Here is a 26,290-nt window from a genome sequence, read left to right on the forward strand (position 1 = left end):
ACAATGCCAAATAAAACATGGCATGAGGATAAAATGATAGCAAATTCTGCAAGGATTCAACTTGTTTGGATTTTATGCATGTTATATGCTAAAATAGTTCATTACTATTACTGGCATTATCAATAATAATAATAATAATAATAATAATAATAATAATATAGTACCCCTCATTATAAGGCTGCCAATGGGAGCCATAGAGTATACCACCTAAAACTGAGACTACTCTTTAATGAAGTACATGATACATATCATTTTACCACCACTTATTGAAATTTGCCTTATAATGGAAACTGTTATAATGAAGGGTCTTACAACAGGAACTGTTTTATGATGAAGGGTCTTACAACAGGAACTGTATAATGATACAACAGGAACTGTATAATGATGAAGGGCCTTACAATAGAAAATGTGTTATATGATGAAGGACCTTACAACAAAAACTGTAATGATGAAGGGCCTTACAAAAGAACTGTGTAATGATGATGGGCCTTACAAAAGGAAATGTGTAATAATGAAGGGCCTTATAATAAGAACTGTGTAATGATGAAGGGTTTTACAACAGGAACTGTGTAATGATGAAGGGCCTGACTACAGGAACTGTTCTATGATGAAAGGCCTTACAACAGAAACTGTGTAATGATGAAGGGCCTTGCAACAGGAACTGTGTAATGATAAAGGGCCTTACAACAGGAACTGTGTTATGATGAAGGGCCTTATAGTGAGAAAGTGCTGTAATTATAATACTGTAGCTGATTATTTGATGTTCAAAGGCACATAAGCACATGAAAGAGACTTCAGTATCCAGGCAATTGGAGTAATGTGTCTTGCCAAGAGGTATATCACTAAAGCAAACTCTGACTGGTCTGGGTGGGGTTTGAACCTGGAACCCAATGACTGTGTGCCTGTCATCCCATTTTAACATGTGGATCATCTATTTTTAGCACTCTTAGATAGATGCCAATTCTGCATTACCTTACTGTTAGAAAAGCTGTTCTAACTTTCAAGGTCTTTGCTAGAAAACCATAATGTTTTAAGTTTATAAGGATCATAAGCACAAGAAATATATACAGCTGAGTAAAAACAATGATCTATATATAATGATTCATATATACCAAAAGTTCAGACAGAGTATTGTAAGAAATCTTGTTATAGTTTTATTGAATGGTCTGCAGCATGATTTTAAACAAGTACCAAATATTTAAGCTTTAAAATAATTCTATCTCTACAAATATTGTAATGAATAATCTTGATTGTATGAGTGCATAACATTTGTAAGTGGTAACTGTTACAAATGTAAATGATAGGAATATGGTAACCTTGTATAACTTGTATTCATCTTCATTTATGTTTGGGGGCTTTATGCAGCAGATGTTAACCTTGTAGAGGTTTTACTTGTAATTACATTTATATTTGTCTTAACTACTAGGCTACAGTGCAAACAAGTTAATAGCTAAAGAATATTATTATTATTATTATTATTATTATTAATAAAGATGGTTTATTGCAATCCAGATGCCATTTGTTTTATGTAAGCAGGTCTCATTGATAATAGTACAAGAATAAAATTGGCTGAAATATCAACACATTCATTATTACTGCAATATTTAAACAAAGCAGTAATGGTAACAACCATAAATAAAAAAATGCCAAAGAATAAATTATATAAAACTGTTTTATTATAATCAATATTGTAATTTAAGTGTCTCTGTTTTAACTTCTTCAGAACAGGTAAAACATTATTTTTCATATATACATTTTATTTTCTATGAATGCCTTTATATTATTTCTGTACAATTAAATTAAACTCTATTTCTGTAGATTCTTCATGTTGGAGAGGAAAAAACTCTAGTCACATTTCTGGTACAAGCTGATGCTTACTTTCACAGGTAGATATAAAATATACATATGTAAAACTTAAAGGAACATTTTAATTAATGAAAGACCTTTAACTGGTGCACCTCATACTGGTATTCACATCCTATACAGAAGCAATACTATAAAATAGGTAACCTGCTCAGTCAGCTTTATTAATTTCAGAATAAATATTTTGATACAATAAAGAACTACTTCTATGAGATTTGTATTTGAATCAAATGAGGTCCTCAAATCTATTATTCACAGACAAAAATTTAGAATGCAAAACTCTTAGGTCATAAATTCCTCAACAGAATTGTCTTAAATTTGTGGCACAGACTTTGTTTATTAATACAAAAATCATTTATAACGATCATTAATGCAGTTAGTAATATAGCATTATGGCAAATGTTGACTGGTGAATCTTACCACTCATTGCTCTATCATTTGATGCTTGTAAGCCATAATATTATTACTGTATTAATCAATAATTTTCACTGCAATCACAGACTACTGATGTATGCTTTGCAAAATAAATAGTTCATACAACATAAAAAGGGAAAGCTAATGATATGTTTAAATACTCTTCTATAATTGAGATTCCATGATTAGCTGTCAAAGGTAATCTCTCGGGACCTTTAGATTAGCTGTCAATGATAATCTTCCATGACCTTTAGCCACACCACATGGTTTTGCATAGGTATGGTAGGATGATGATCCTATTGTTGTGTCAGACAGGTACCAGGCAGTCATGTGCTTATTAGTCAAGTCCAGCTGCCAACTTTATAGACCCAGATCTGCCATTGCATAATGCACCAGCAGATCCAGGTCTATGCGATTTGTTAGGAGTAATTAGTTAAATAAACAATAAATACCCAGATCTGCCATTGCATAATGCACCAGCAGATCCAGGTCTATGCAATTTGTTAGGAGTAATTAGTTAAATAAACAGCATTATGTGATGGCATATCAGGTCAGGTTCCTGCTTTTAAGTGAGTATATATATATATAGTCTTCCGGTCCATTGTAATCCAGGATTGTAATTTTATTTTTAAAATATACTGTGAACTGTAAAGGCCATCAATCATGAATTGTGCAACTTTTATTAGTTCTTTGTTTATTTTAACCACCTGTTCGGACAAAACTAATGTATTTGCTGGTGAATGTTAAACTTCACACAATATTCATGCTCTGTATGACAGGCTTTCTAAAGTCCTACCTTCCAGTACCTGAGCTGACTAAAATTGTTTTCAAACTTGTTGAGTAGCTATCCATGATGAAGCATATTACTGAATGCTTTATGAATTTTGCACAGCTACTTATGAATATAGAGAACAGAAATTTCTGGTAACATAAGATAGCACATGCACTTGCACCAAAAATAAAATATAATAGTGAATAATAATAACATGAATTTCTCAAATAAAGCAATTTTCTCTTTCTGTGAAAAGAAATTTATCCTTCAATTGATGAACGATCAATAAAATTGAGACAATGGAACAATTAAATTGATTGCTTCATTTGTGCCCATTTTCTCATTGGATGCATTCTGTCAAACTCTGCATTATCCAAACAGTCTTTCAGTTTCATTTGATATTCTTTTTCTGTTTGGAGTCCCAGTAAATACTGACTTTCCTCACGTTTTAGCTGACCTTCTTGTAATTGCTGATTGTATTCAATCTGACCAAGAAGATCTTGCTGGTACTGTCTACTTCGTTCATAGAGTTTCTGGTTCTGTTCTGCCTCAACTTGCTTGTTTTCCTCTATCATTTGCAGCAATTCCTCCCTCTCCCTAGCAGCCTCCATTTGCTTCTGCTCATTTGCAATCACTGCAACAAAGAATCATAACTGCATATATAGGCTTAGGTTCTAGCCAGACTTACCTCACCTGGAGATGGTTGTCTGCCATCTTTGAGTTACCCTTCATGTCTCAAAATCAATAGATTTTTATTAGATTTATTTCTTTTTTAAGTTTCAAGTGAAAAGAAGTAGAGGGGTGAGGGAACACTGCCATAAGACTACTGTGATAAATATGTGCTATAGCAATAACCCTTTTCCAAAGGATTCCTGTCTCCCAGTTTTAAATATTGCCTGCCGCAAAACACCACATTTTCAACATAAATTTAGACCCTATTTATGAAAATATGTGCAAGTCAGCTACAAAATTTGTCAAGGAATTAGTCTAGAACAAAAGGTATTATGCAAAGTACATTTTTCTTTGAACCATAATGACAGTGACCTTCGACTTTAGAACCAATAAAAATGCAAGCTTTCCACAAATTTTGGTATGAGGTCTAGAACTAAAATTGCCATGCAAAAACATTTCTTTTTTAACTAACAGTGACACAGACGTTTGACTTTTTAACCCTTAAATCAATAGACTTCATTATAACCCAATGTGTTGTTGTTGTTGTTGTTGTAGGGTTTAACGCCATTTTTCAGCACACGATAGGCTATATATGGCGGCCAGTATTAATGGTGGAGGAAGAACCCGGTAAATCCCCGGAAAGAACCACCGACCCTTGAGAAGCTACTGGCAAGCTTTCTCACATACCCACATTGGCCGAATCCGAGACTCGAACCTACGCAGACAGAGGTGAGATGGCAGTGATCCGTAATGGAGAGCGCTTTAGACCACTCGGCCACTCGGGGCCCCCAGCCCAATGTGTAAGTCATCGACTAACTACTTTGAAGAATCATGGATGAGAACCTAACTTTTGCACAGAAACTGTTTTTCCTTTGATAGTAGAGATGGGTGTGAAAATTTTTGTACTGCATTATGCAATTGTATTTCTAAACATACTGCAACATTTCCCGACCTCAGTTAGCTGGAAAAATATCTTTCTCTGATTTATTGCAAAACAACACCGCATTATATCCACTTTATTATTTGAAGAAAAAAAAACATTGATCATATAGAGATTTTTAAAAAATAGGTTGGCTCGAAAGATAATAGCTACCTCTCACTCCATGACATACATTTTCAGTACGATATAGTCAATGAATTTGCTGTGTATGTTACTAACTTTTGTATAAGTTGTATATCTCAACACTGTAGCTAAAGTGAGATGATTAAGCTTACACTACAGCTGACACCCTGTAAAATATATAAAAGATGGAAGTTTTGACTCTGAAGAACACTAATTACACTATGGATATAATACACAGGGAAAATCTGAGTGGTCTTCATCCTTACTCCAAGGATAAGCCATCTACAAAATTGATCCTAGATTCTGCTTTAAACTGATGTTATTGTGCAGGAACCATTTTTTCTTCTTTTAGTCAGTGACCCCGACGTTTGATCTTTTCACCCTCATCAATGGGTACTGTCCTTACCCCAAGTACAAGCAATTGACCAAGTCTGGTCAAGAATGTGAAGCAGAAGTCATGTTACTATGATTGTGCAGCGACCCTGACCATTCATCGTTTGATCTCAATATATGATTCTTTGTCTTACCACAAGTACAAACCATCCACACAATTTGGTAATTGCAGATGACAGACAACTGGAGTTATTGTGTGGAAATGAAACTGGCAATGGAAAACATAATAGCATAATATGCTGCACCTTATGGCAGGTGTATAACGAGTGCAGAAGGATTTTACACAGAGCCTCAGAATTTGGGAAATAAAAGCAAACAAAGTCTATGTGTTTGTTAAAAAAGACACTTTTAAAATAAGTCAGCGAAAATGACATAACTTGACCATGAGAATAACAGGTCAACAGCAAATTAAATAAACAATGACCTGGAATATTACAATGTTTCTGAACTAAAATAAATGGAATTTTAAACTTGATCTGCGTTTGTCCAGACCAAATAAGGTCCATGGTCTAAAAAGTTAAAAAATATATACAAATCTGAACAACTGCCATAATAGCACACAAATCTAATAATATCATCTGCATTTGCATACAAACATCGAGTTTGATTTCCGTAACAACAGCAGTTTTTGCTTATTCATGATTCCATGGTTTTCGTCAAAAGAAACTAAGTTTAAAAAGTTTGAAAAATGAAATAAACCGGAAAACTGCGGTGATGGCCTCAAAATCTCAAAAGGTCATCTGCATATAAATACAAATATGCCTATTAATTTTCATTTGTTTTTTAACATGAATTCTGCTTGATTGTTTTAAAAAGGTTTTTATAAAATAAAAAAAAGTTTTAAAAGTGCAAAAACTATTAAAATAAAATTGATCAATAGCTGTACTAGCCTGAAAATGTAAAAAGATCATTTACTCTTGACCATAATAAAGTATGTATGTGTGTGATTTGGATTTTTAATGTAGCTTTAACAATTTTCAGTCATATCACTACGATGTATGCAGTGTGGCAGTTTATAGTCATGCCTAGCACTATGACATGTAGCAGACATGTAGCATGATGTCCCACCCAGTCACATTATCCTGACATCAGGCCGACCAGTCCTAACACTAACCTCTTAATGCTGAGCATCAAGCAAGGCAGCTGTTAGTACCATTTTTGTAAGTCTTTGATATGACTTGGCCAGGGATCGAACTGACAACCTCCCACATCCAAGGTGGATGCTCTAACCACTAGGCCACCAGAGCAGTCACCATAATAAAGTATGCAACATGTCATGGCTCTCAATTAAATAGTTTTGTACTTTTAATTGCAATAAAATAAATTTGGGGCCAAGATAAAGCTTTGCTGATATTCAGATAGACAGCAGCAAAACAATATACGCCTATTCTGTCAGGGTCATTAAAACTGAAAAATTATACAACAGATTTTAAAAAATAATTGTAAAAACTTGTACAATCGGCAAGAGAGATTAAGGAATTAGATAACTGGTTCAACATAATTTTAGTCAATAAACTGAATCAGAGTATACTGCATAATTTTTGTGACAAAAAGTTTAACAACTATTACGTTAAAAATCACAGGGTTATATCATATGCACCATGTCAATAAAGAGATGTGGAAAATGTGCAACATAAATACATAGAGATTAGTAATTGTGTGAAAATCTATAAATACTAGAATAAATAAATTAAAATATAAAAGTTAAATTTTTTTAAGTCTGAGGGCTTACATCTTTCTTGTAACTGTTTAGCTCTGGCTTGCAATACATCAGCAAGAAGTTTCTTTCGGGCCTCTCGTTCCAGTTTCCACTGAGCTAGACGCTTCTGCCATTGCTTCTCCACTTCCTCCTGTACAAGTTTCTCTAGCTCTGCCTCCTTCCTCTTTTCCACCTCCATCATCTGATGCAGGTACTCTCTGTAACGACGATCCTCCTCACGCAACTCTCGCTAAAATACATAATTTAATATTAGGATAATATTGTGATTGGGTATGAAGTTATAATTTGTTATAATTCTTCAGCAATTTGACTGCACATTTCTTAATCTTGGTAGCAAGTACTTTCTATCTTAAAGAAAGTGTTTTTTATTATTTTTAAATAAGACCTTAAACAGACTATGGACTAATCTGCTTATTGTCCAGCCTTGCAGTTTTCATTATAAATCATGCCCATTTAAGTCCAGATTCCCATCACCTCATTACAATTTATAGCTGAATATTTAATTCTACAACCAAATTTAAACAAAAATCAAATGTTTACTTGAATTTAAATTATTTAAGATATTATCATCAATTTATAAATCCTTGCATTGGGATAACCAGTGTTGTGTGATGTTCTTCTGAAAAACACACCCTCATGTTAATACCACACAACTCTTACATCATTACAGAGGTCCCACTCTTATTGAGTCATCCATTCTGTAGTAATATTGTGACCTTTTAAAATGGGTTGCTCCCCAGAGGGAAACAATTGGTTTTAGTGTTGAGCAAGGTGGTGTTGCAAAAGTAGTGGACTTTAAAGAGAGGTGTCCCTGAAGAGGTTGACCAATATACCTGTAGTGGATGTGACATAAATGAAATGGTCAAACTGTCAAAAGCTGCTGTGCTCAGAAGCATGAGGACAAAATTCCTGTCACCAATTTAACACCCTGCTGTTTAAATATTTAAAATATTGATGAAAAAAGTCATTATTTCTCTGAAAGTCAACAACAATGTTACTCTGGCTGAAATTTTTTTGAATTGTTAATACATGTAGTAACTCAGATGTGCTGTCAGAACTATTTGTTCCATTTGCAGATCAAATTTTTCTATCATGTTAAAAGTAACAAGAAAGGAGTTTTTATAAAACTTCTGAAAACTTTCAAATTAGGTGATACAAATTCTGTATCTTTAGAACTGGGAAATGAATGGAAGATTAAATTCATCCTAGCTGTGCTATAAAGATTTCAAGAAGACACTATCTGCACCATTAAAATGTTCACTGATATCCTAAAAATACAAAATTAGTATCACCTAAATATATGGATACTCAGTACACCACTCCAATCACTCATGAATATTGCTAAAATCTGTCACCAGCTGCAAGAAAAGAAAATGATAAGGAACAGAAAAATGCTGAAAGGAAGTTTCAACTGTCCTTTCTGTTCTATGTTTTAAAACAATACAATTGTCATAGTCCCTCCTTTAACATTGCCCTCAACCAGGATTGCATTAGATTTCATTATATCCTATCTGCCAACTGGTTCTGTCTTGTGTATAGCCTAGTGGTTGGAAATGCAAACTTTGGATCAGATGGTCATGGGTTAAATGACACTCACTCTAGCATGGTTCTATCTTGTATTCAGTCTAGTGGTTGGAAACGCAAACTATGGATCAGAGAGTCTTGTGCTGAATGACAACCACCCCTAGCATGGTTCTATCTTGTATTTAGCTGAGTGGTTGGAAATGAAACCTACGGATCAGAGAGTCTGGAGTTAAATGACACCCCTCCCAGCACGGTTCTATCTTGTATGTAGCCTAGTGTTGGAAAGATGAACTATGGATCAGAGGGTCATGGATTGAATGACACCCACCCCTAACATGGTTCTATCCAGTATATAGCCTAGTGGTTGGAACTGCAAACTATGAATTAAAAAGTCATAGACCCACCTTGGCTTCAGGTTTGAACTTGCATCTAGCCAAGTGGTTGGAAATGCAAACTATGTATCAGAGAGTCTTGGACCCACCTTGGCTTCAGGTTTGAACTTGCATCTAGCCAAGTGGTTGGAAATGCAAACTATGTATCAGAGAGTCTTGGACCCACCCTGGCTTGTTTTGACCTTGCATCTAGCCTAATGGTTGGAAATGCAAACTATGGATCAGAGAGTCATAGACCCACCTTGGCTTGGTTCAGTCTTGTATCTAGTTTAATTTGGGCACTGCAAGCCTGATATGAGAGTCAGAGGTAAAATGGTTTTTATAATTTTGTGTTTATCAAAGTGATCGGCAATGCAAAAGCAGATCATAGGGTCATGAATTAAATTAATCCCACCTTTGCTGTGTTTACACACTCACTGTGTGCATGAGTAAGGAAGTTTACCCCAATATTGTTACAGTTAACCCTACTGTAAAGTGGCACTGTTTTTGTCTTTGTGGGGGAAGGCAGGAAGCAAACTGTGTTACAAGCCAGGAGACGAAATACCCAACATTTTATTATAAACAAACCTTTCTCTGCAACTGTTCAAGAGCCTCATTTCTAGACTCCTCCAAAAGCTGTTCAAGCATCTTGAGGTCGAAGGCCAACTCTTCCTGCTCCTCCTTGGCCTTCTTCTTCATCTTCAGCTGCAGAGACAGGTCCAGCATTTGCCGTGTCTCACTCTGCTGTCGCAACTTATCCTCATATGCTCTCTGTTCCTCTGCTCTTCTCAAGGCTGCTTGTTCTCTCTGAAATATTAATGACAGGCAATACCAAAGTTGTAATTCAGAACTCTGAATTTTAAATGATTAGGATTGGTTAAATTGATAAGCTTTCTATTAAGCTAGTCTTTATAGTAGCATATGAAACTTTTTATTATGTTTTATCTTGATGGAAGGATATAATCATCACAACAACAAAAAAACAGGCAAAATCAAACTATTTCAGTGTAGAATCAAAATATTTCTTTCATTTTTACAATCTACTGTGCCTTATAGAATTATTTAAGAATGTCAGAAAGAATATTTCATATATTGTATGTATTGAGACCCTTAAATTAACTAAGTTTATTTCTGTAAATCTGCATAGTGGTAATAAACCCTTGGGTATCCATGCATCATGGGCCAGTCTATATCTTACATAGGCCCCTTCTTCCAAGAGATACTTGATCAAAGGCCATGTTGAGATATTAAAACTTCTTGAAGACAAGTACGTTTGTACATGGTGCACGGGATTCTTTAAAAGTTACCTGCCCTTACACTATCTGTGAGAAACAAAACTTCTAGAAAACTACTTCAGTGACTGATTTCAGTATTATTAATTCATGAAAGTGATGAAACAAAGGCATTCAAAAAGAATATAACAATGATGTGATCACCATTTTATATTCAGAATAAAGAATTAAAAGATTTAACAAGATCTCAACTGTTCTCACTGTATTTAAGCTCTAAATAGTTACATAGGATTATGACAAAAGAAGTGAGAACAACTTTTTCTTACCAGAAGTTGTGCTTCTTCCTGCTTCAGTCTCTCTGCCTCCTCTTTCTGTGCCTTGAGTGCTGCCATCTGTTTCCGTAGTACCTGCAGTACCTCAAGATTTCTTTCTTGGGCTGCCTGTGCATCACGTTCCTCACGAGCCACTTTGGCAAGACGATCTTCTTCCCACAGGCGATCATACATATCCTTTTCCTGTTGTTTCTCCCTATCAATCTGATCCTTAATTCGGAGTTGCTCTAATCGCTCCAGGGCAACAATGTCCTGCTGGCGCTTGGAAAGTGTGGATCTCAGTTCCTCACACTGATCTCTAAATTAACAATAATAATAATAATAATAATAGAGAGAAAGACAAAAAAGCAACTACAATTATAATTATAATAAAATGCAGTCAAAGCCATCTTAGGAAAAGTGACCTCTTGAGATGGCTTGCATAAAAGAGCTTCATTTGCATCATAGCTACAATTATTAGGATCAAGCAAAATGGCTGCTTCTGAAAGTTGGTTGCTTAATAAAGGTGACTCAGTAATCAAATGATGATGATATTTTCTATCATCTCTCTAAAATCAACACAGAAAAATTAGCTGCAATTGTCACTAAGTGCTTAGTAAAATTACCTCACATAAAAATGTATAGCTATCCCGTAAGTTGTAATACCAATGTTAGAATGAGAAACCACACCCTGTCTACCTTTAATTGAAATATTTTTTGTGTTGTTTTTTGTGGTTTTTGTGGTTTTCTTTGTTTGTTTATTGGAAATATTATTCAGACTATTTGCTATGATTTTAATGACCATATAATTTTCCAACAAGGTAATGCATATCAATAATAAATCTGAGGTATGTTAACAGTACAAATTTATATGATGGCATTTGTTTACCCTACCCTCTAATATATTGAATTTATATTTTTAATGAAATGTCCCTGATATGTAATTCTGGCCAAAGTAAGTTATACATGAATAGAAACTTGACTGAAGCAGGGCCATAACTGAAACAAAGATACTATGTGGGAAATAGACATAAATAAAAACAATTTATAAACATAAATAACAAACAATCTATTATAAAAAAAACAAGAAAATATAAGGCCACTATTTCAGTGCATTCAGTACAACTAATTTAACACAGACCTGAACTGTTGATCATATTTCTCCTGTACAAATGCTAATCTTTCCTCTTCTCTTCGGTCTTTCAGTGCCCTGGCTCGTTCCCTCATTTTGGCTTGCCTCTCTAGCACTGTCTCTTCTTTGGACTCCATTTCTTTAAGAAATTCTGCTTCCTCTTTCATCAACATTTCTCTTAATCTTAATAAAGAGACAAACAAATTAATTCCTTTATTGAAATTTTTATATTCACCACTGAAAAGAAAATCATGATTTGATTATTGTGGAGAAAGATATCAAGTTCTCAAAACACCACAAAAAATATATCCTTTGTCTTCAATGTGGTCACTTACTGTAAATTCCCTAAGTAGAAATTGCTACCTATCTTGTAAAATGGTTATATTAATGGATTCCATTCAAGTTGCTTACATTTACTTTTATTATGCTTGCTAATTTATCTCACTTGATTTTAGTTGTTGACAGTGGATTCACACCATTAAATATCTTAATTTAGTAATAGGTACACCATTATAACAGAAACTGGTTGGTATATCATCAGTATTACATGTCATATTTATGGCATCATTAAATATCCTGATTTGGTATTAGGTACACTGTTATAACAGAAACTGGTTGGTATATCATCAGTATTACATGTCACATTTATGGCATCATTAAATATCCTGATTTGGTATTAGGTACACTGTTATAACAGAAACTGGTTGGTATATCATCAGTATTACATGTCACATTTATGGCATATTTAATATACCCTGATTTAGTATTAGGTACACTGTTATAACAGAAACTGGTTGGTATATCATCAGTATTATATGTCACATTCATGGCATCATTAAATACCCTGATTTGGTATTAGGTATACTGTTATAACAGAAACTGGTTGGAATATCATCAGTATTACATGTCATATTTATGGCATCATTAAATACCCTGATTTGGTATTAGGTACACTGTTATAACAGAAACTGGTTGGTATATCATCAGTATTACATGTCACATTTATGGCATCATTAAATACCCTGATTTGGTATTAGGTACACTGTTATAACAGAAACTAGTTGGAATATCATCAGTATTACATGTCACATTTATGGCATCATTAAATACCCTGATTTGGTATTAGGTACACTGTTATAACAGAAACTGGTTGGTATATCATCAGTATTACATGTCACATTTATGGCATCATTAAATACCCTGATTTGGTATTAGGTACACTGTTATAACAGAAACTGGTTGGTATATCATCAGTATTACATGTCACATTTATGGCATATTTAATATACCCTGATTTGGTATTAGGTACACTGTTATAACAGAAACTGGTTGGTATATCATCAGTATTACATGTCACATTTATGGCATCATTAAATACCCTGATTTGGTATTAGGTACACTGTTATAACAGAAACTGGTTGGTATAATGTCAGCACCACATATATGTATATCACATGTCATATTTATGGCATCATTAAATACCCTGATTTGGTATTAGGTACATCATTATATAAAAATAATGGATGTAATAACCCTAGCAAAACATACAACACCTGTCAAATTTATGGTTCCCATAATGAGTGTTATAAATAGAGCAATGTACTGCTATTTTTAAAAATAATGTTGTCTTTATAGTCCAGTGCAAATAGGCCTAGTTAAAACTGTCCAAAAATGAGCTGAACCCTGTAAAATGAACCACCAGCAATTCATGTATGGCTTAATTTTAAATACCCTAATAGTTTAATAAGCAAAAGTAAAAGACAAAAAATAAATAAGAGTTGAATGCACTGAAAAATATGCTAAATAGAGATACTTGAAGTCAAGTTTATTTAATTGGAATAAATAGTTTTAAATGAGCTTCTTTTTATTGAATTTGTAGGGCAAATGTTAAGGACTCACAGTACTAATTCAGTTCCCATAGTAAACATAAGCAAACGCCATGATATTAAAAATTTAATAACTTAAATTTTTTGAGTGCTCATGATCAAACCTATATTTATCAGTATAGATGAAACCTGGATGTCAGCTTCTGTGTGGAGGAAAGGATATGAGCCATGGCATTTTCTGGACCTGCATGTGTTTGAAACATGTGCTTTCAATTCCGCATCAAAGAGTCAGGTGCTAATTTTAGTAATGAGTGTTCCAAACTCAAGACTGTTAAAGGACTGAAATTCCATCAATAAAACGATATCTCTAATTTTTTTCACTTACAACTTGGATAAGCTCTCAAAATTACAATTATTAACCAATCCTGGTCAACCTAACCCATATATACTCTATTTTATGTTCATCCATTTCCAGGCTGGTTCCCATTTTTCCATACAATTAGTAAAGTGTGTCCTTAAAGCATACCTAATGGAATATTTTTGTATTTAAATAGAGTGAATGTTCATGTGGTCATTTAGGTGCATTTACTTAAATTAAATATAAACTGTTGTTCTAAAATTTAATAATAATATAGTTTAACTAAAGTCTATTCAGTCCATTACTGAATGATCTGCAAGTTAACCACCATGAAGAAACTTCCAGGCAAAAATTATTGATCACTATGGACTCTTACCATGGTGGCCAAGTACTAAACTGGGGTAAAAAAAACACAGCATGTCGGGTCTAATCACTACATATCCGGTAGTATGATTTTTTTTAACCCAACATGCCTGGCTTTCATTGTGACATCAAAGTGCAAGACATTTAATCCAGTTTGTACTGGATCACACCATTTGGCAGACCTCATCCAAATATGTCCATGTACTTTAACACTGAATAGTGCCATATGTGTTTTTCTGTGCATGTAAACAATGACATTCCAAAGAAATATGCAGGCCCAGCCCTAGGATGTACAGGGTCCAAGGCAGCATATGGGGCCCAAGGCAGCAAGCAATGAGCAGGGCCCCCAAGCAAAGAAATTGCATTGTGGAGTTGATTTCCTGAAAGCATAGGGCTGAAGGCGGTTGCCTCATTTGCCTTGCCCTAGGCCTGGCCTTGAAGTATGAATGTAAGGGGATCCAAATAAAGTGAATAACCACTATTTAAAGGCATGTACAATCAACTTTTATTATATGCTCATTTTTTTTCTCCGATAACTTTACATTGTCAGAATCGTTCAGTATTTTATGATATTGCACACCTTCAAAATGCACTCATGTGCAGGACATGTGTGGCCAATAGTGTATTAGGAACTACTTTGTAAACAAATTATGTACTCTCGTGTAGCAGATATTTTACGTTTTGGTTGAGTAAATTTGTTTCTGAATGAACTAAAGCAGATGTTTCGTGGACTGCCAGATACCAGCTGCTTTGCTACATTCCACGTTAACTTTTCTGATACAATGTTTCGGATTTTGGCAATAGATGCCTGATTTCATAAAACTGCATGGTACCTACAAATAACATGCAAGTTATAAAGGCATAAACTGTCTCCTTTAGCTGGTAATAAGAATGGCAAAAAATATACTTACAGTTTTACATTCTGAATTTCCTCAAAATCTAAAATCTTAGTTCTGCAAATCTGAATTACATGAGCCATGTCATGAGTTCTGAAGCTTGATTACACATTTCAAAATTGTACTGTAATTACGACTATATTCCAAGTACAATTACATACTCCTTACTGAACTTAAATTCAATAGCGTCTTTTTGATAATTGCAATTGAAACACTTCATATTTTCCCCACATTATGATTTTAAATAGTCTATGACAAAACAAACACACTTGCAGATGTAAACACACTTCTCCATCACTGCTTCAATCCGATGTATTTCATGTAGAATTTGCACAGACGAATCCAGTCCATAATCACGAAATTTCGTAAAATCAATAAAAATACCAAAATCTATTCATCCTAGATCAAATGGAAAACTTGTTGCAATGTGCATTGATAGACAAAATGACTCCAAATTTCAAGTAGACAAAAATGATATTTTCTTTTGAAACTTATGTCTAGCATGCAACAAGTTCCAATTTATCTGGGCAGAGTTATTTGTGCATTAATAATGCTGTTGTTGTGTAAGGATGAATCTGCGCTTGTGTATTTAGTTTCGAATATGGCATACATTTATTTATGTTGTTTCTTGTAGTGTATTTTGTTTATATAATTAAGCCTAGGGTAAAATAAGAAAATGAGCATATAATAAAAAAGGTTACGGCATTTGTATGGGAAAATATGAGCTTGTTTTGTTGAATGGATATAGTGCACTCACAAGGTCATGCAGTATTCCATCCAAAAACTCATTCATATTTTCCCATACAAATGCAGTAACCTATAAATATAATTAAGCATTAGGTAGAATAAGAAAATGAGCATATAATAAAAAGGTTACTCCATTTGTATGGGAAAATATGAGCTCGTTTTGTCGGAATGGATATACTGCACTCCCATGGTCATGCAGTGTTTCAGCCAAAAAACTAATTTATATGTTCCCATACAAATGCAGTAACCTATAACTACAAAATGGCATCAGGTTACTGAAATATTCAGCGCTTAATCCATACATAGGCTGCATGACTTTCACTATATCTTTATTAAATTGCAACTTTTTCTGTTACACAAATAATTCATGCAATATAAAAGTTCCTTAGAGATGAAAAATTACTATGCCAAGCAACTGGATAAATTATATCCAATTTATTTGAATACTGCTTTTTCTCTTCAAAATAATTAAAATTAGCATTACTAATCTAGAAGTATTGAATTATGATAAATGAACATAACTTTGTCATTCTGGATTGAAAATGAAAGGACTCATTAATGGCAAGTTAGAGATTTATAAATAAAATGACATCAAATTATAGAGTCTTCATTGCTGATTTCAGCTAAATCATTACACAGAGATTTGTATATCTTTTTATACTTTGTGCAAATAACTTTTCACAATTATTATAAATATGACACATTTTAAAGTATCAAAATATAAAAAAGCTGCTGCTTTGACTGAAACAAATAAATAATTGCAAATGTAGGAACTACATATTCAAACAAGATGTGTATTATTATGACGTGTGTATCAGCTCTATGCATTCAGGTTTAATTTTTTTCTCAACATTTCACTCACTCAGCTATGCATAATGCTTGCTTGTGTTTTTGTTCCAAATTGTTCCAAATTGTTACTTCATATTTATGGGGAAAAAGGTTGATCATAATATTGCACATATGATTGCTTTAACAGCTACTCTTTTGTTCAAGCAAATGTCTTTATTAGTTCATTCAATCTTTGCTAGTCTTGGTGATTTAAGCTGTAACTGGAAAATATGATTCGTAACTCAAGTGTAGTAATATGATTAGTATTACTAAGTATTAAATTGCCTTAATGTCACTCAAACCTACTCTGTTGTGCTTAGTTATAACAGTAACACAGCTCAAGTTTCAAGAGCACCTTACAACTTATTGGACTTAAATAAATATTACAGTAGGTAAGTTATTTGTGTTATGCATGTTACTGGTTGGTTTGAGAGAAACATTGTTTAGCATAAAATGTAACAATACTTCACATCAATTGTTATATATAATCTCTTGTTGACAGCATTGATAGTGTCTGTGAACATGACAATAATATCATTATCATTGTTATTATTAGTATGAAGGTAAAAATAATTACTATAGGCTCTGACATGACTACTTCAGACTGGTCAACAGAATATTTAAAGGTTTATTTTGTTCCCTTGCTCCCAAAATAAGCTGACCTATATCACTGGTCTATAGCCAAAATGCTTCTGAAATAAATGTAGTAAAACTGTACTAATTCTGGGTCAGTAGGAATGAAAATTATGCTTAAAATTGTTGATTGGATCTAGTTTTAAAGATATGATACTGGATCAGTATATACAACTCTTGACTTGGGATAATTGAGTTATAAAAAGGGGAGGGATCTCAAATTAAACCAGAAATTACTAAAATGCATCTTTGACTGGATCTATGAATAAATCTATGACTGGGTTTTGGACAGTACTTACTTTTTAGGCAAAACAATGAATGATGCAATCTGAAGCTGGCATTGCATCATACATGATATGAATTACATCATGTTAATCCTAGAAGTCATGGATGATGCAATCATAATTAAGCTTACATCACTCTGCTGAACATATTGCCCTACATTAGCTCTAGAATCATAGAGTCATGATCTTTATTTGTCAGTGTCTGATTTTACAAAGGGACGCATTTCTGTTTAGCCGAAGTGAGCAGAGATGCCTCATACTTCTCTGCTACATTTGTGGTGGAGAGACTTTTGCATCACAAAAGCACAGTATAACCAGTATGGTTAAGAAAGCCTATCACCTTTATTTTGGCTGCAAAATTGGAGCTCAGGACAAGAGGTGGGTCCCATACATATGTTGCAACACTTGTGCAACAAACCTCACAAGTGGTTGAACAGAAAGGAAATCTATGCCTTTTGCAGTGCCAATGATTTGGAGAGAGCCAGCAGATCATATCAACATTTGTTATTTCTGCATGGTGATTCCAGCTGGAAAAGGTGTATCAAAAAAGAAAAAGTGGACTGTGCATTATCCAAACATTCCATCAGCTATATGCCCAGTACCCCACAGAGAAGGACTGCTGGTTCTTCTAGTCCTGAACCATCAATGTCACATGACCCATATATACTCCCGTCCTCCTCCTCTTAACCACACCTTATAATACAAGGTGAACTGAAAGACCTTGTAAGGGATTTCTAATTATCCAAGAGTAAGGCAGAGCTGTTGGGCTCCAGATTACAGCAGTCAAATCTCCTGGCAGGTGATGTTAGGGTTTCCATGTTCCATTCTTGTCCCATTCTTCTTCATGGAAGGTGATCTTGTAGCCAGGCAGTGCAACAACATCGATGGTATGATGGCAGCCCTCAGCATTGTTCGTGACCCAGATGAGTGGAGACTGTTTGATGATTCATTGAAGACGAGTCTTAAATCTGCATAATGCAATGTTTTGCCATCAATTCCAGTTGGTCATGTAGTCCATATGAAGGAAACCTATGAAAACATGAAACAACTTTGAGGTGCATAAACTATGTCCAACATCAGTGGCAGCCTTGTGGTGATTTGAAGATTCTTGCTTTCTTGCTTGGTGACCTGGCCCTGCAGACTGGATACACAAAGTACAGTGTGACCCTGCTATAATACAGTAGTTGGGAGCCATAGAACCCGACTGTGTTATAGACCAAACCATGTTATAAGAAACCAGATCAGTTAGCTGGAAAAAATGTGTAGAGTGGGAGGTAGGTAATAAATGTGGGCACAAAAATACATGCTTCTTTGGCACAGTTACCATCTTAAATCAAGGCATATTAAATGAGAAATGCACCTGTAGTGAAAACAGGGAAGGTATATATAATATTTTACTTTATTCAGAGAACCACGCATTGGTGAGTATACGTGTATACTATTTATAGAATACAATATCAACACTGTGTACTTACCTGCAAATCTTATCACATACACTGAATCCACATTATACAAGTAATTCCATCAGAAATATGCACACACATGCATTTAAAATATTCAATAATTTTGTCACAGGTCATATTAAGTTTGAATTCAGTGGAAGAAAATAGCACAATCACATAACGAGTGATGAAACACATTTACATTTAAGTACATCCCAAGTCGGTAAAAGTTAGTTTGCATTTTAAGCCACTGTTGGTAGCATTCGTAAGCAAACACTTTTTTCCTGCAAAAAGAAAACTTTCACGGCACAGTCAACTTGTACAAGTCACATTGGAAAATGAGACGATCCATCGGATTCCATTGCTTTTATTTAATTTTGGTACTGACTTCCTTTGAGGAAAGGTTCTTTGCTTTTATTGAAGACTGTAGTCAGCTTTCTTTTGTGTACAAGAAAAATTCATGTATATGCAATTTTGGGAGCCATACAATGACCATGTTATATCCAAATTAATGTTATAACAGAGCGTGCTATAGTGGGGTCACACTGTACTGCTGTTTTCTCTGTGAATGGGATAGTCATGCAAAATATTCCCACTATATCAAGAGAGATTGGCCACTCCAACAGTCATTAGAGCCTTGGAGGAAAAGTGTTCAGCATCCATCACTTGTTGAATCAAGGAAGATTTTGTTACCATCCTTGCACATCAAGCTGGGTCCAATGAAGAACTCTGTCAAGGCCTTGGACAAAACAGAAGCAGCTTTCATTCCCTCCATGGAAAATTTCCAAGGTTAAGTGATGCTAAGATAAAGGAAGAAGTCTTTGTTGGTCCTCAGATTTGTGAACTTCTTCAAGATGATGCATTTGACTGCACTGCATGGCAAGGAAAGCCTTCCAGTTAGTCGGGGCAACAAATTTTCTCGGAAACAACAAGGCAGACAACCACAGGGAATTGGTAGAAAAACTCCTCAAGACATATAAAAGCCTTGGTTACAACATGTCACTAAAGATATATTTTTCACACTCTCACCTACATTTTCTCCACTGAACTGAGGAGCAGTGAGTGATGAGCACGGCAAGGATTTCACCAGGACATTGCAACAATGGAGAAATAGTATCAGGGCAAATGAAGCCCATCAATGCTTGCAGACTATTGCTGGGCAGTTACAAGAGATGCTCCATATAATGAATACAAGAGACAAGCCTAGAAGCACAGAGTAGACAATGAATAAGGACTAAGCTATGTACTTATATATACAAAATAGTATTTGCCTCTTGTTTCATAATAAATGTTATTTATATAACTCTTTTGCTGTTTTTTAAAGTGTTACATAAACAGGTCAGGTGAAATATTATCATGTAAAGCAACCATGAACACATGAAAAGACCTAGGTTTACAATTTATAATTAAAACTCAACTATCTGCACAATATACGTTGATGTAAAATGTAAAAACTAAGTATCTTGGAAACAGTAGCCAATCACTTGTTTTCATTGTCGTATATGAATTCAATACATCAAAATCCATAATAAATAGCACATTTTATTTCTAAAACAGATGACTTCTACAAAGTTTTAGACCAGCATATCAGAAGTAGAATACACATAAATTATTTCACAACCTAAAATTTTACCTTTAATATTTATGTGTGTACATGTTTAAACTAGCATGAACACAAATAATCTCCCCACCTTTAATATTTATGTGTGTACATGTTTAAATTAGCATGAACACAAATAATCTCCCCACCTTTAATATTTATGTGTGTACATGTTTAAATTAGCATTAATACATGATGATATATTAGCATTGTCACATAAATCTATAGTCCTAATATTTTTAATCCAGTTGTTATCACTGCATATAAACTGATGTGATATAACAGATGTATTATCATGCCCTTAAACACTTCCAGTTTCTAATATTCACAAGACACAGTTTTTGCAATTGAGAAAAATTATTGAGTTCACATAACAAAATCTATGTTTCTTGCAGGCTTATTTATTAGACGTCCACTCCTTGTTCCAATCTCTCCTGTCTGGTTTGGCTCATTGATGACTAATGGCATCTTGTCATTCAGTTCAGTGACCTCCTTGTTAGGATCTTTGTTTGTATCATATATCTCTGGTAATGTCTCTTGTTTGTAACAGATGTCTTTGGTTTCTCCTGTATATAGCACCATCCTGAGTTTTACATCATACAACCTTGGAGTGCTTTTTCTGACAACTACAGCTGGTTCCCAAAGATCTTGTCTTCTGATTCTAACTTTGTCTCCAGAGGTCAGATTTGGAATCTCTTTAGCTGTTCTGTCATACTGTTTCTTTTGCTGATTTTTCTTTTCACCCAGTTTCCAATTTATCATAAGGCATATAGGGGGTTACAAATGAGAGCCTGGAGCTGACCTTAGGTGACCTCTAACTGTCAGACCATTTGTAGCAACAGAATGTTACTACCATATATTACCACAAAAATCATAATGGTTTCAATTTCATGTTACTCAGAATTTTACCAATGAATTCATTTCTGTATAAAATAAAATTGTCTGATACTGATCAATCTACTTTTTGCAAACATTTACCAGAAACAATATTTATTTCAGGAATGTAATGTAATAATCAGGCTGTGGATTGATGTGTCACAGTGGATTTGGAATAAAGTGAACACAGATATTGTGCCCAGTGCAAAAACGGTAATGTTGGGAGATACCAGTAAAAGTAGAGAGGAAATATATCAAAAATCTTTTTTTGTGTGTTTTCTTCTAGCCAAATACTACATTTATATATGTAAAAATGAAAGGGTATAGGCCTAGATTAGATCAGATGAAAGTTTTTCTTAAAGACCATTATAATTTGGAAAAGTATACTCCAATCAAATCTGAAAGAAAGAAGCATGCTGATTTGGGGACAGTGGGAACCATTATTCCACCAGTAACTAAGAAAGATGTGTTATACCTAATTCAAATGCATGTTTAATAGCATCATGTCATGTTATATAATGTGTTTGTAATATAAGTTACAAGCTAAAAACAAAATTATAATATTTATTTGGGTCTGATTTGATGGCTAACATGAACAAAAGACTATAATATCACCAAGTCTATGTCACATGATGCTGTATAGTTGTATTTATCTAGATTGTGCATCAAAAATGAGAGTGCATACTATATGCATGTGTGTGTTTGTTTTTTCCTCACTCTTTCTGTGCACTACACTTATCGTTCCTTATATTATGTTTGATTGTAAGGTGACCTAAGGATTGTGTTCACTGACCTAATGGTCAACTTATTAAGGGGATAATATAATATTTTTTTTTGCATACATAAGAAGAATTTTTACATACAGATTTGCAATCAGAGTAGTCATCTCTTTCTGGCCAGAAAATTACATAGATGTATACAACAGATTGATTTTCCCATTTTGTGAACAAACATAAAAAAAAGAGAGCATTAATTCTCTGTGCAACATGCATCATGCAGCCTACAATTTATTTTACATAAAAAGACAAAAGAGTGGGTCAATTAAACATAGCTAAGTAAGAAATATATTGGTGAAGGAAAACAGTTTTTAGATCTTATTTTTTTAACTGAATCAATACTTTAGTTCGTATACACACTGTGGCATAGTATTTCAACACATGATCAGTTTGTTTTCATGAATGAAATGAATAATGGCTGCCTCTGTCACACATTCAAGTTTTTTTTCTCCTCCAAAGTGGCTGAGGAGTCTTGATTGGGATATAAAGCATTAACAAATACCAGTACAGAAGTGACAAAGAGACATTACAATGTACACTGGAACTTCCAGAAAAGCTTATACACCAAACTGCATAAATTTTTTATCAAGGTTTGCAATTAGATATTCTAATTAAAAAAATTAAATTCAGATGGACCTATGGATATATACATACATACACACATACATGTAAAAACATTAACAGTGATAATGCATTATTAAAATCAACATACGATAAGCATTAAAACAACATTTTAATACCTTTCCCTTCTGTCTTCAACACTGAAATGATGTGTCTGCATAAGAGACTGAACTTTCCTTTTAGCAGAATTTATCTTGTACTTTTGATCTGTCCACCTTTCCCATTCATTCTTCAAATCACTGACACCAATATACTGTGTATTCTTGGTGTACTCTGCCAGCATATCTTCCTTTTTTCTACGTTCCAAGATAAGATACTCTGGAGGCCTTTTGTTTGGTGGCCTTGCCATCTGAAAATCATTTCAAAAAAATTCATATTTGACAACAAGAATAACATGTACATAGATATTCACAGAATAATGTAACATATTATCACACACAGTATTAAAAATTTTGCTACACTGAGAAAATAGATTAGTTTACAAGAGGATCTGGTTTACATTGCCTTTCAGCAGAATAGTTATTTCATTTGTTATGCTCTATGTACAATGTGTTTAACTTGTCCATTGTAAACTTTCAGTTGATACTGGGCTTACTTATTTTTTACTTTTAAAGAATGATTCAACTGTTTTTATGGACATCACTGTTTGTGCATGAAATTAGATGAATCTAAATTATATTACAAGTATATTCATTTGATCCCCTGTATGAATTTTCTCTTAAAACTATTTTTCAAGCCTAAATGCAAGTTTTCTTCTAGAAAATCTCAATGTAAGTCAGACCATTTGGACTTGTCCAGGAAACACCAATGATTTGGAAATAAAGTATTTCCTAAGTTAGTGAATTGGGAAGAAATTAAGTATTTGTATGTGAATGGATGTTGCAGAAGCTTTTAGAAATTATCATCTTTTTTGGTACATACCATGGCCAAACAAGATTACAAAATTATATATGTCATATCTGTTTTTGTATGTAATTTTTGTTTAATATGCATCAGAATCAATGACGTCTATAGTTTTAAGAACCTCCTCCACTGGTCTTGTTATAGCTAAGAGGATACACATGTGATATTTTCTTGAGTTAACTCATTTTTTTGCCTAGATAGCAATTTGGTACATAGCACAACGGCATTCTGGACCACTCTCATCATGCTAAGTGGGGTTTTTCTGTATACATTTTTAAATTCAATAAAGTGCAATTTCCATTCCATTTGAACAATAGGAAAGTTTCTAATGGACCATACAACTCTTTTTATCACATGCATCCATAATGATCTTGATTCAAACTTTCAAGAAGAATTTGTACCTAACCTTAGATCAAATAAGAAATTGTAATGAATTAATCAATTTCTGCCTAATATTCATAAATTTCTCTATTTTCACAAAATTGGTTGGTCACAATAACATAATTCTGTGATTTCTGTATTTCTCCAAAATAAAATGCTACTAATTTAAGATTTATAAACAAACATGTGTTTCAAAGGTAACAACTGCACTTGTAAGAGAAATCTGTATCAACAATATCAACAGATCAGCATAATAAGTAATGCTGTTTAATTATGCTACAACCATATCTTGTCAGCTTTTACTCTTTCCTAGCTTTGTCACATTATGTAAAAATGATCCATTCTTTATGAAAAGAATGAAAAGAAAAATCATACAACCAATTCACTTCAGCAGAGTTGTTGAGATACATAATTTAAAGATTTTGTGTAAAAATAATATAACTTACTGTGCTTGAATCTGCAGTGTCAACTACTATTTCTGAATGTTTAAGCCCCTCCCCTGCAAAGTTGTCCTTCAGCTCAGATTTTTAAAAAATATGCCAGACCTAACAGTTAACAGTGCAGTGAAATATATTTATAAAGATGGTTAGAATCATAAAATGGCAGAATTAGCAATGCGGGTCAACATTTTTTGAGCTTTATAAAGTCGTGTTTTTTGTATCTTTATGTTTGCTTTAAAATGAAAACTATAAATTTTCACGACCTTATATTCATCGAATTTGACAACTCATAACATGAAAACAAAGTAAATGTATTCATTATAATGAACAAATTTAGGCAGAATGCAGCAACAACAAAAATGTACATAAATAGTGTGTGAAGTTTTGATCATTTTAAATCTTGTATACTTACAATAGCTACAGAGTTTGGCGTAGGACCAGTGAATTCTCTGGTCCTACGCTTGTGCTGTGATACCATCATCTTGAAAAGATAAACCTCAAGACAGGCTATATTTTGTGGGGTTTTTTTTCTTTGGCAATCGCCCTTCGAATATTTTAGCACTGTAGCCTAACGAGATCAGCAGTGATTATTTGTATCAAAGGAAGTGAGGTCACGTAACTATGGTTTTTATTAGACTGGTACATCGAACTTTACCATATTAAGCTAGTTTCGTACCAGTCTAAATGTCTGCCCCGCCAACTTCAAAATAACCTTTGGTGTTCTGTAATCACCTTCATATAGTTACACATTTTGGGTATTGTTGTTGTGTTTCTTGTTGTCACTGGCTTTAACGCCATTTTTCAGCACCCGATAGGCTATTCATGGTGGCCAGTGAAACTGGTGGAGATAGAATCCAGGAAAACTTTTGGCTGCTGGTAATTTCGGGTGTAAGAAACGTCAACAAATCCCATAATTAATGAGGGAGAGGATTATTTTTGCCGAAATTTAGGGGAATGATGAAAACCACCTAATGAAAAAATGAATCTGTATTTGTCATACATGTCAGATGTCCTGCAAACGGCCTCTGTTGTAAGATAAGAATGTCATAATTTAAAACAACAATTCAACGTTGCTTTTCGCCGACTACTGTAGGCTTACAATGTAAGCGATCAACCCTTATATTTATTTAAAACATAAATATGAGGGTCGAGGACATACATTGTAGGACTAGTTCTTCCTCCACTAAATGTACTGGCCGCCATATAGCCTACCGTGTATGAAAAATTGTGTTAAACCCCACAAAGCAAATAAGTAAACAAACAAATGTCATTGAAATCAGTTATAATACTACAGAAATTGTGAAACTTCTGCTGCTTAAATCCTTGCAATAATTGATAAAGATGCTACAGATTTATTCAGCATTGCTTATGCTTTTAATGATCACTTTTCCTTTTGCTGGTGAGCTTCTTGATGATTAGGTCGATAAATCAGCCCTTCGCCCTAGTCCTACATGTAAGACATAGCACATGTTGATTTTGTTTAGGTGCTATGTCTTACTATCCAAATAACGGCCTTGTATAGTGTGTTCCGATGTCGTTCACATCGGAATGAGTAGTCAAAGTTTCAGGAATATCTCACACATCTGGCAGCATATATCGACAATCTTCCACTAATTTATGTGTAATTAATATACTTACTGTGCTGTTTTTATCCTGGCAGAATGAAAATATGACACCTGCAAATAGACGCTTTCTCATGTTCCATTGACATACATTTGAATTTATTGCAATGCGATGGTAGTCGAGGTATGCCATAGTATATTTAAGTAGGTTCATGTGGTGGATATGTTTCTTGAACGAAATGAAACGTTGCTTTACAGTTTCAATAGGCATATTATATTTTTTTTCA

At 34.0% G+C, this 26,290-nt stretch overlaps 2 protein-coding genes across 2 annotated transcripts in view; one reads left to right on the forward strand and one right to left on the reverse strand.

Moving 5' to 3' along the window:
- Positions 1-1,658: 1,658 nt before the first annotated feature.
- LOC149802045 (cilia- and flagella-associated protein 53-like) lies at positions 1,659-25,029 on the reverse strand. Its single transcript, XM_089956450.1, has 7 exons — positions 24,854-25,029; positions 22,837-23,066; positions 11,477-11,650; positions 10,351-10,654; positions 9,381-9,599; positions 6,910-7,126; positions 1,659-3,683 (listed from the first exon to the last, which is right to left on the reverse strand). The coding sequence occupies exons 1-7, from the start codon at positions 24,920-24,922 to the stop codon at positions 3,358-3,360; spliced, it is 1,539 nt and encodes a 512-aa protein (XP_089812576.1). The 5' UTR covers positions 24,923-25,029; the 3' UTR covers positions 1,659-3,357.
- A 90-nt stretch (positions 25,030-25,119) lies between these two features.
- The window catches only part of LOC149802046 (SKA complex subunit 1-like), a 32,496-nt gene continuing 31,325 nt past the window's right edge, over positions 25,120-26,290 (forward strand). The window contains exon 1 of the mRNA XM_089956454.1: positions 25,120-25,196. The gene's annotated coding sequence lies outside the window, so the exon portion shown is untranslated. The remainder of the gene's footprint in view (positions 25,197-26,290) is intronic.

The sequence above is a fragment of the Sinohyriopsis cumingii genome, chromosome 4 (genome assembly GCF_028554795.1).
Source record: "Sinohyriopsis cumingii isolate HCF-2022 chromosome 4, ASM2855479v2, whole genome shotgun sequence".
Classification (NCBI taxonomy): domain Eukaryota; kingdom Metazoa; phylum Mollusca; class Bivalvia; order Unionida; family Unionidae; genus Sinohyriopsis; species Sinohyriopsis cumingii.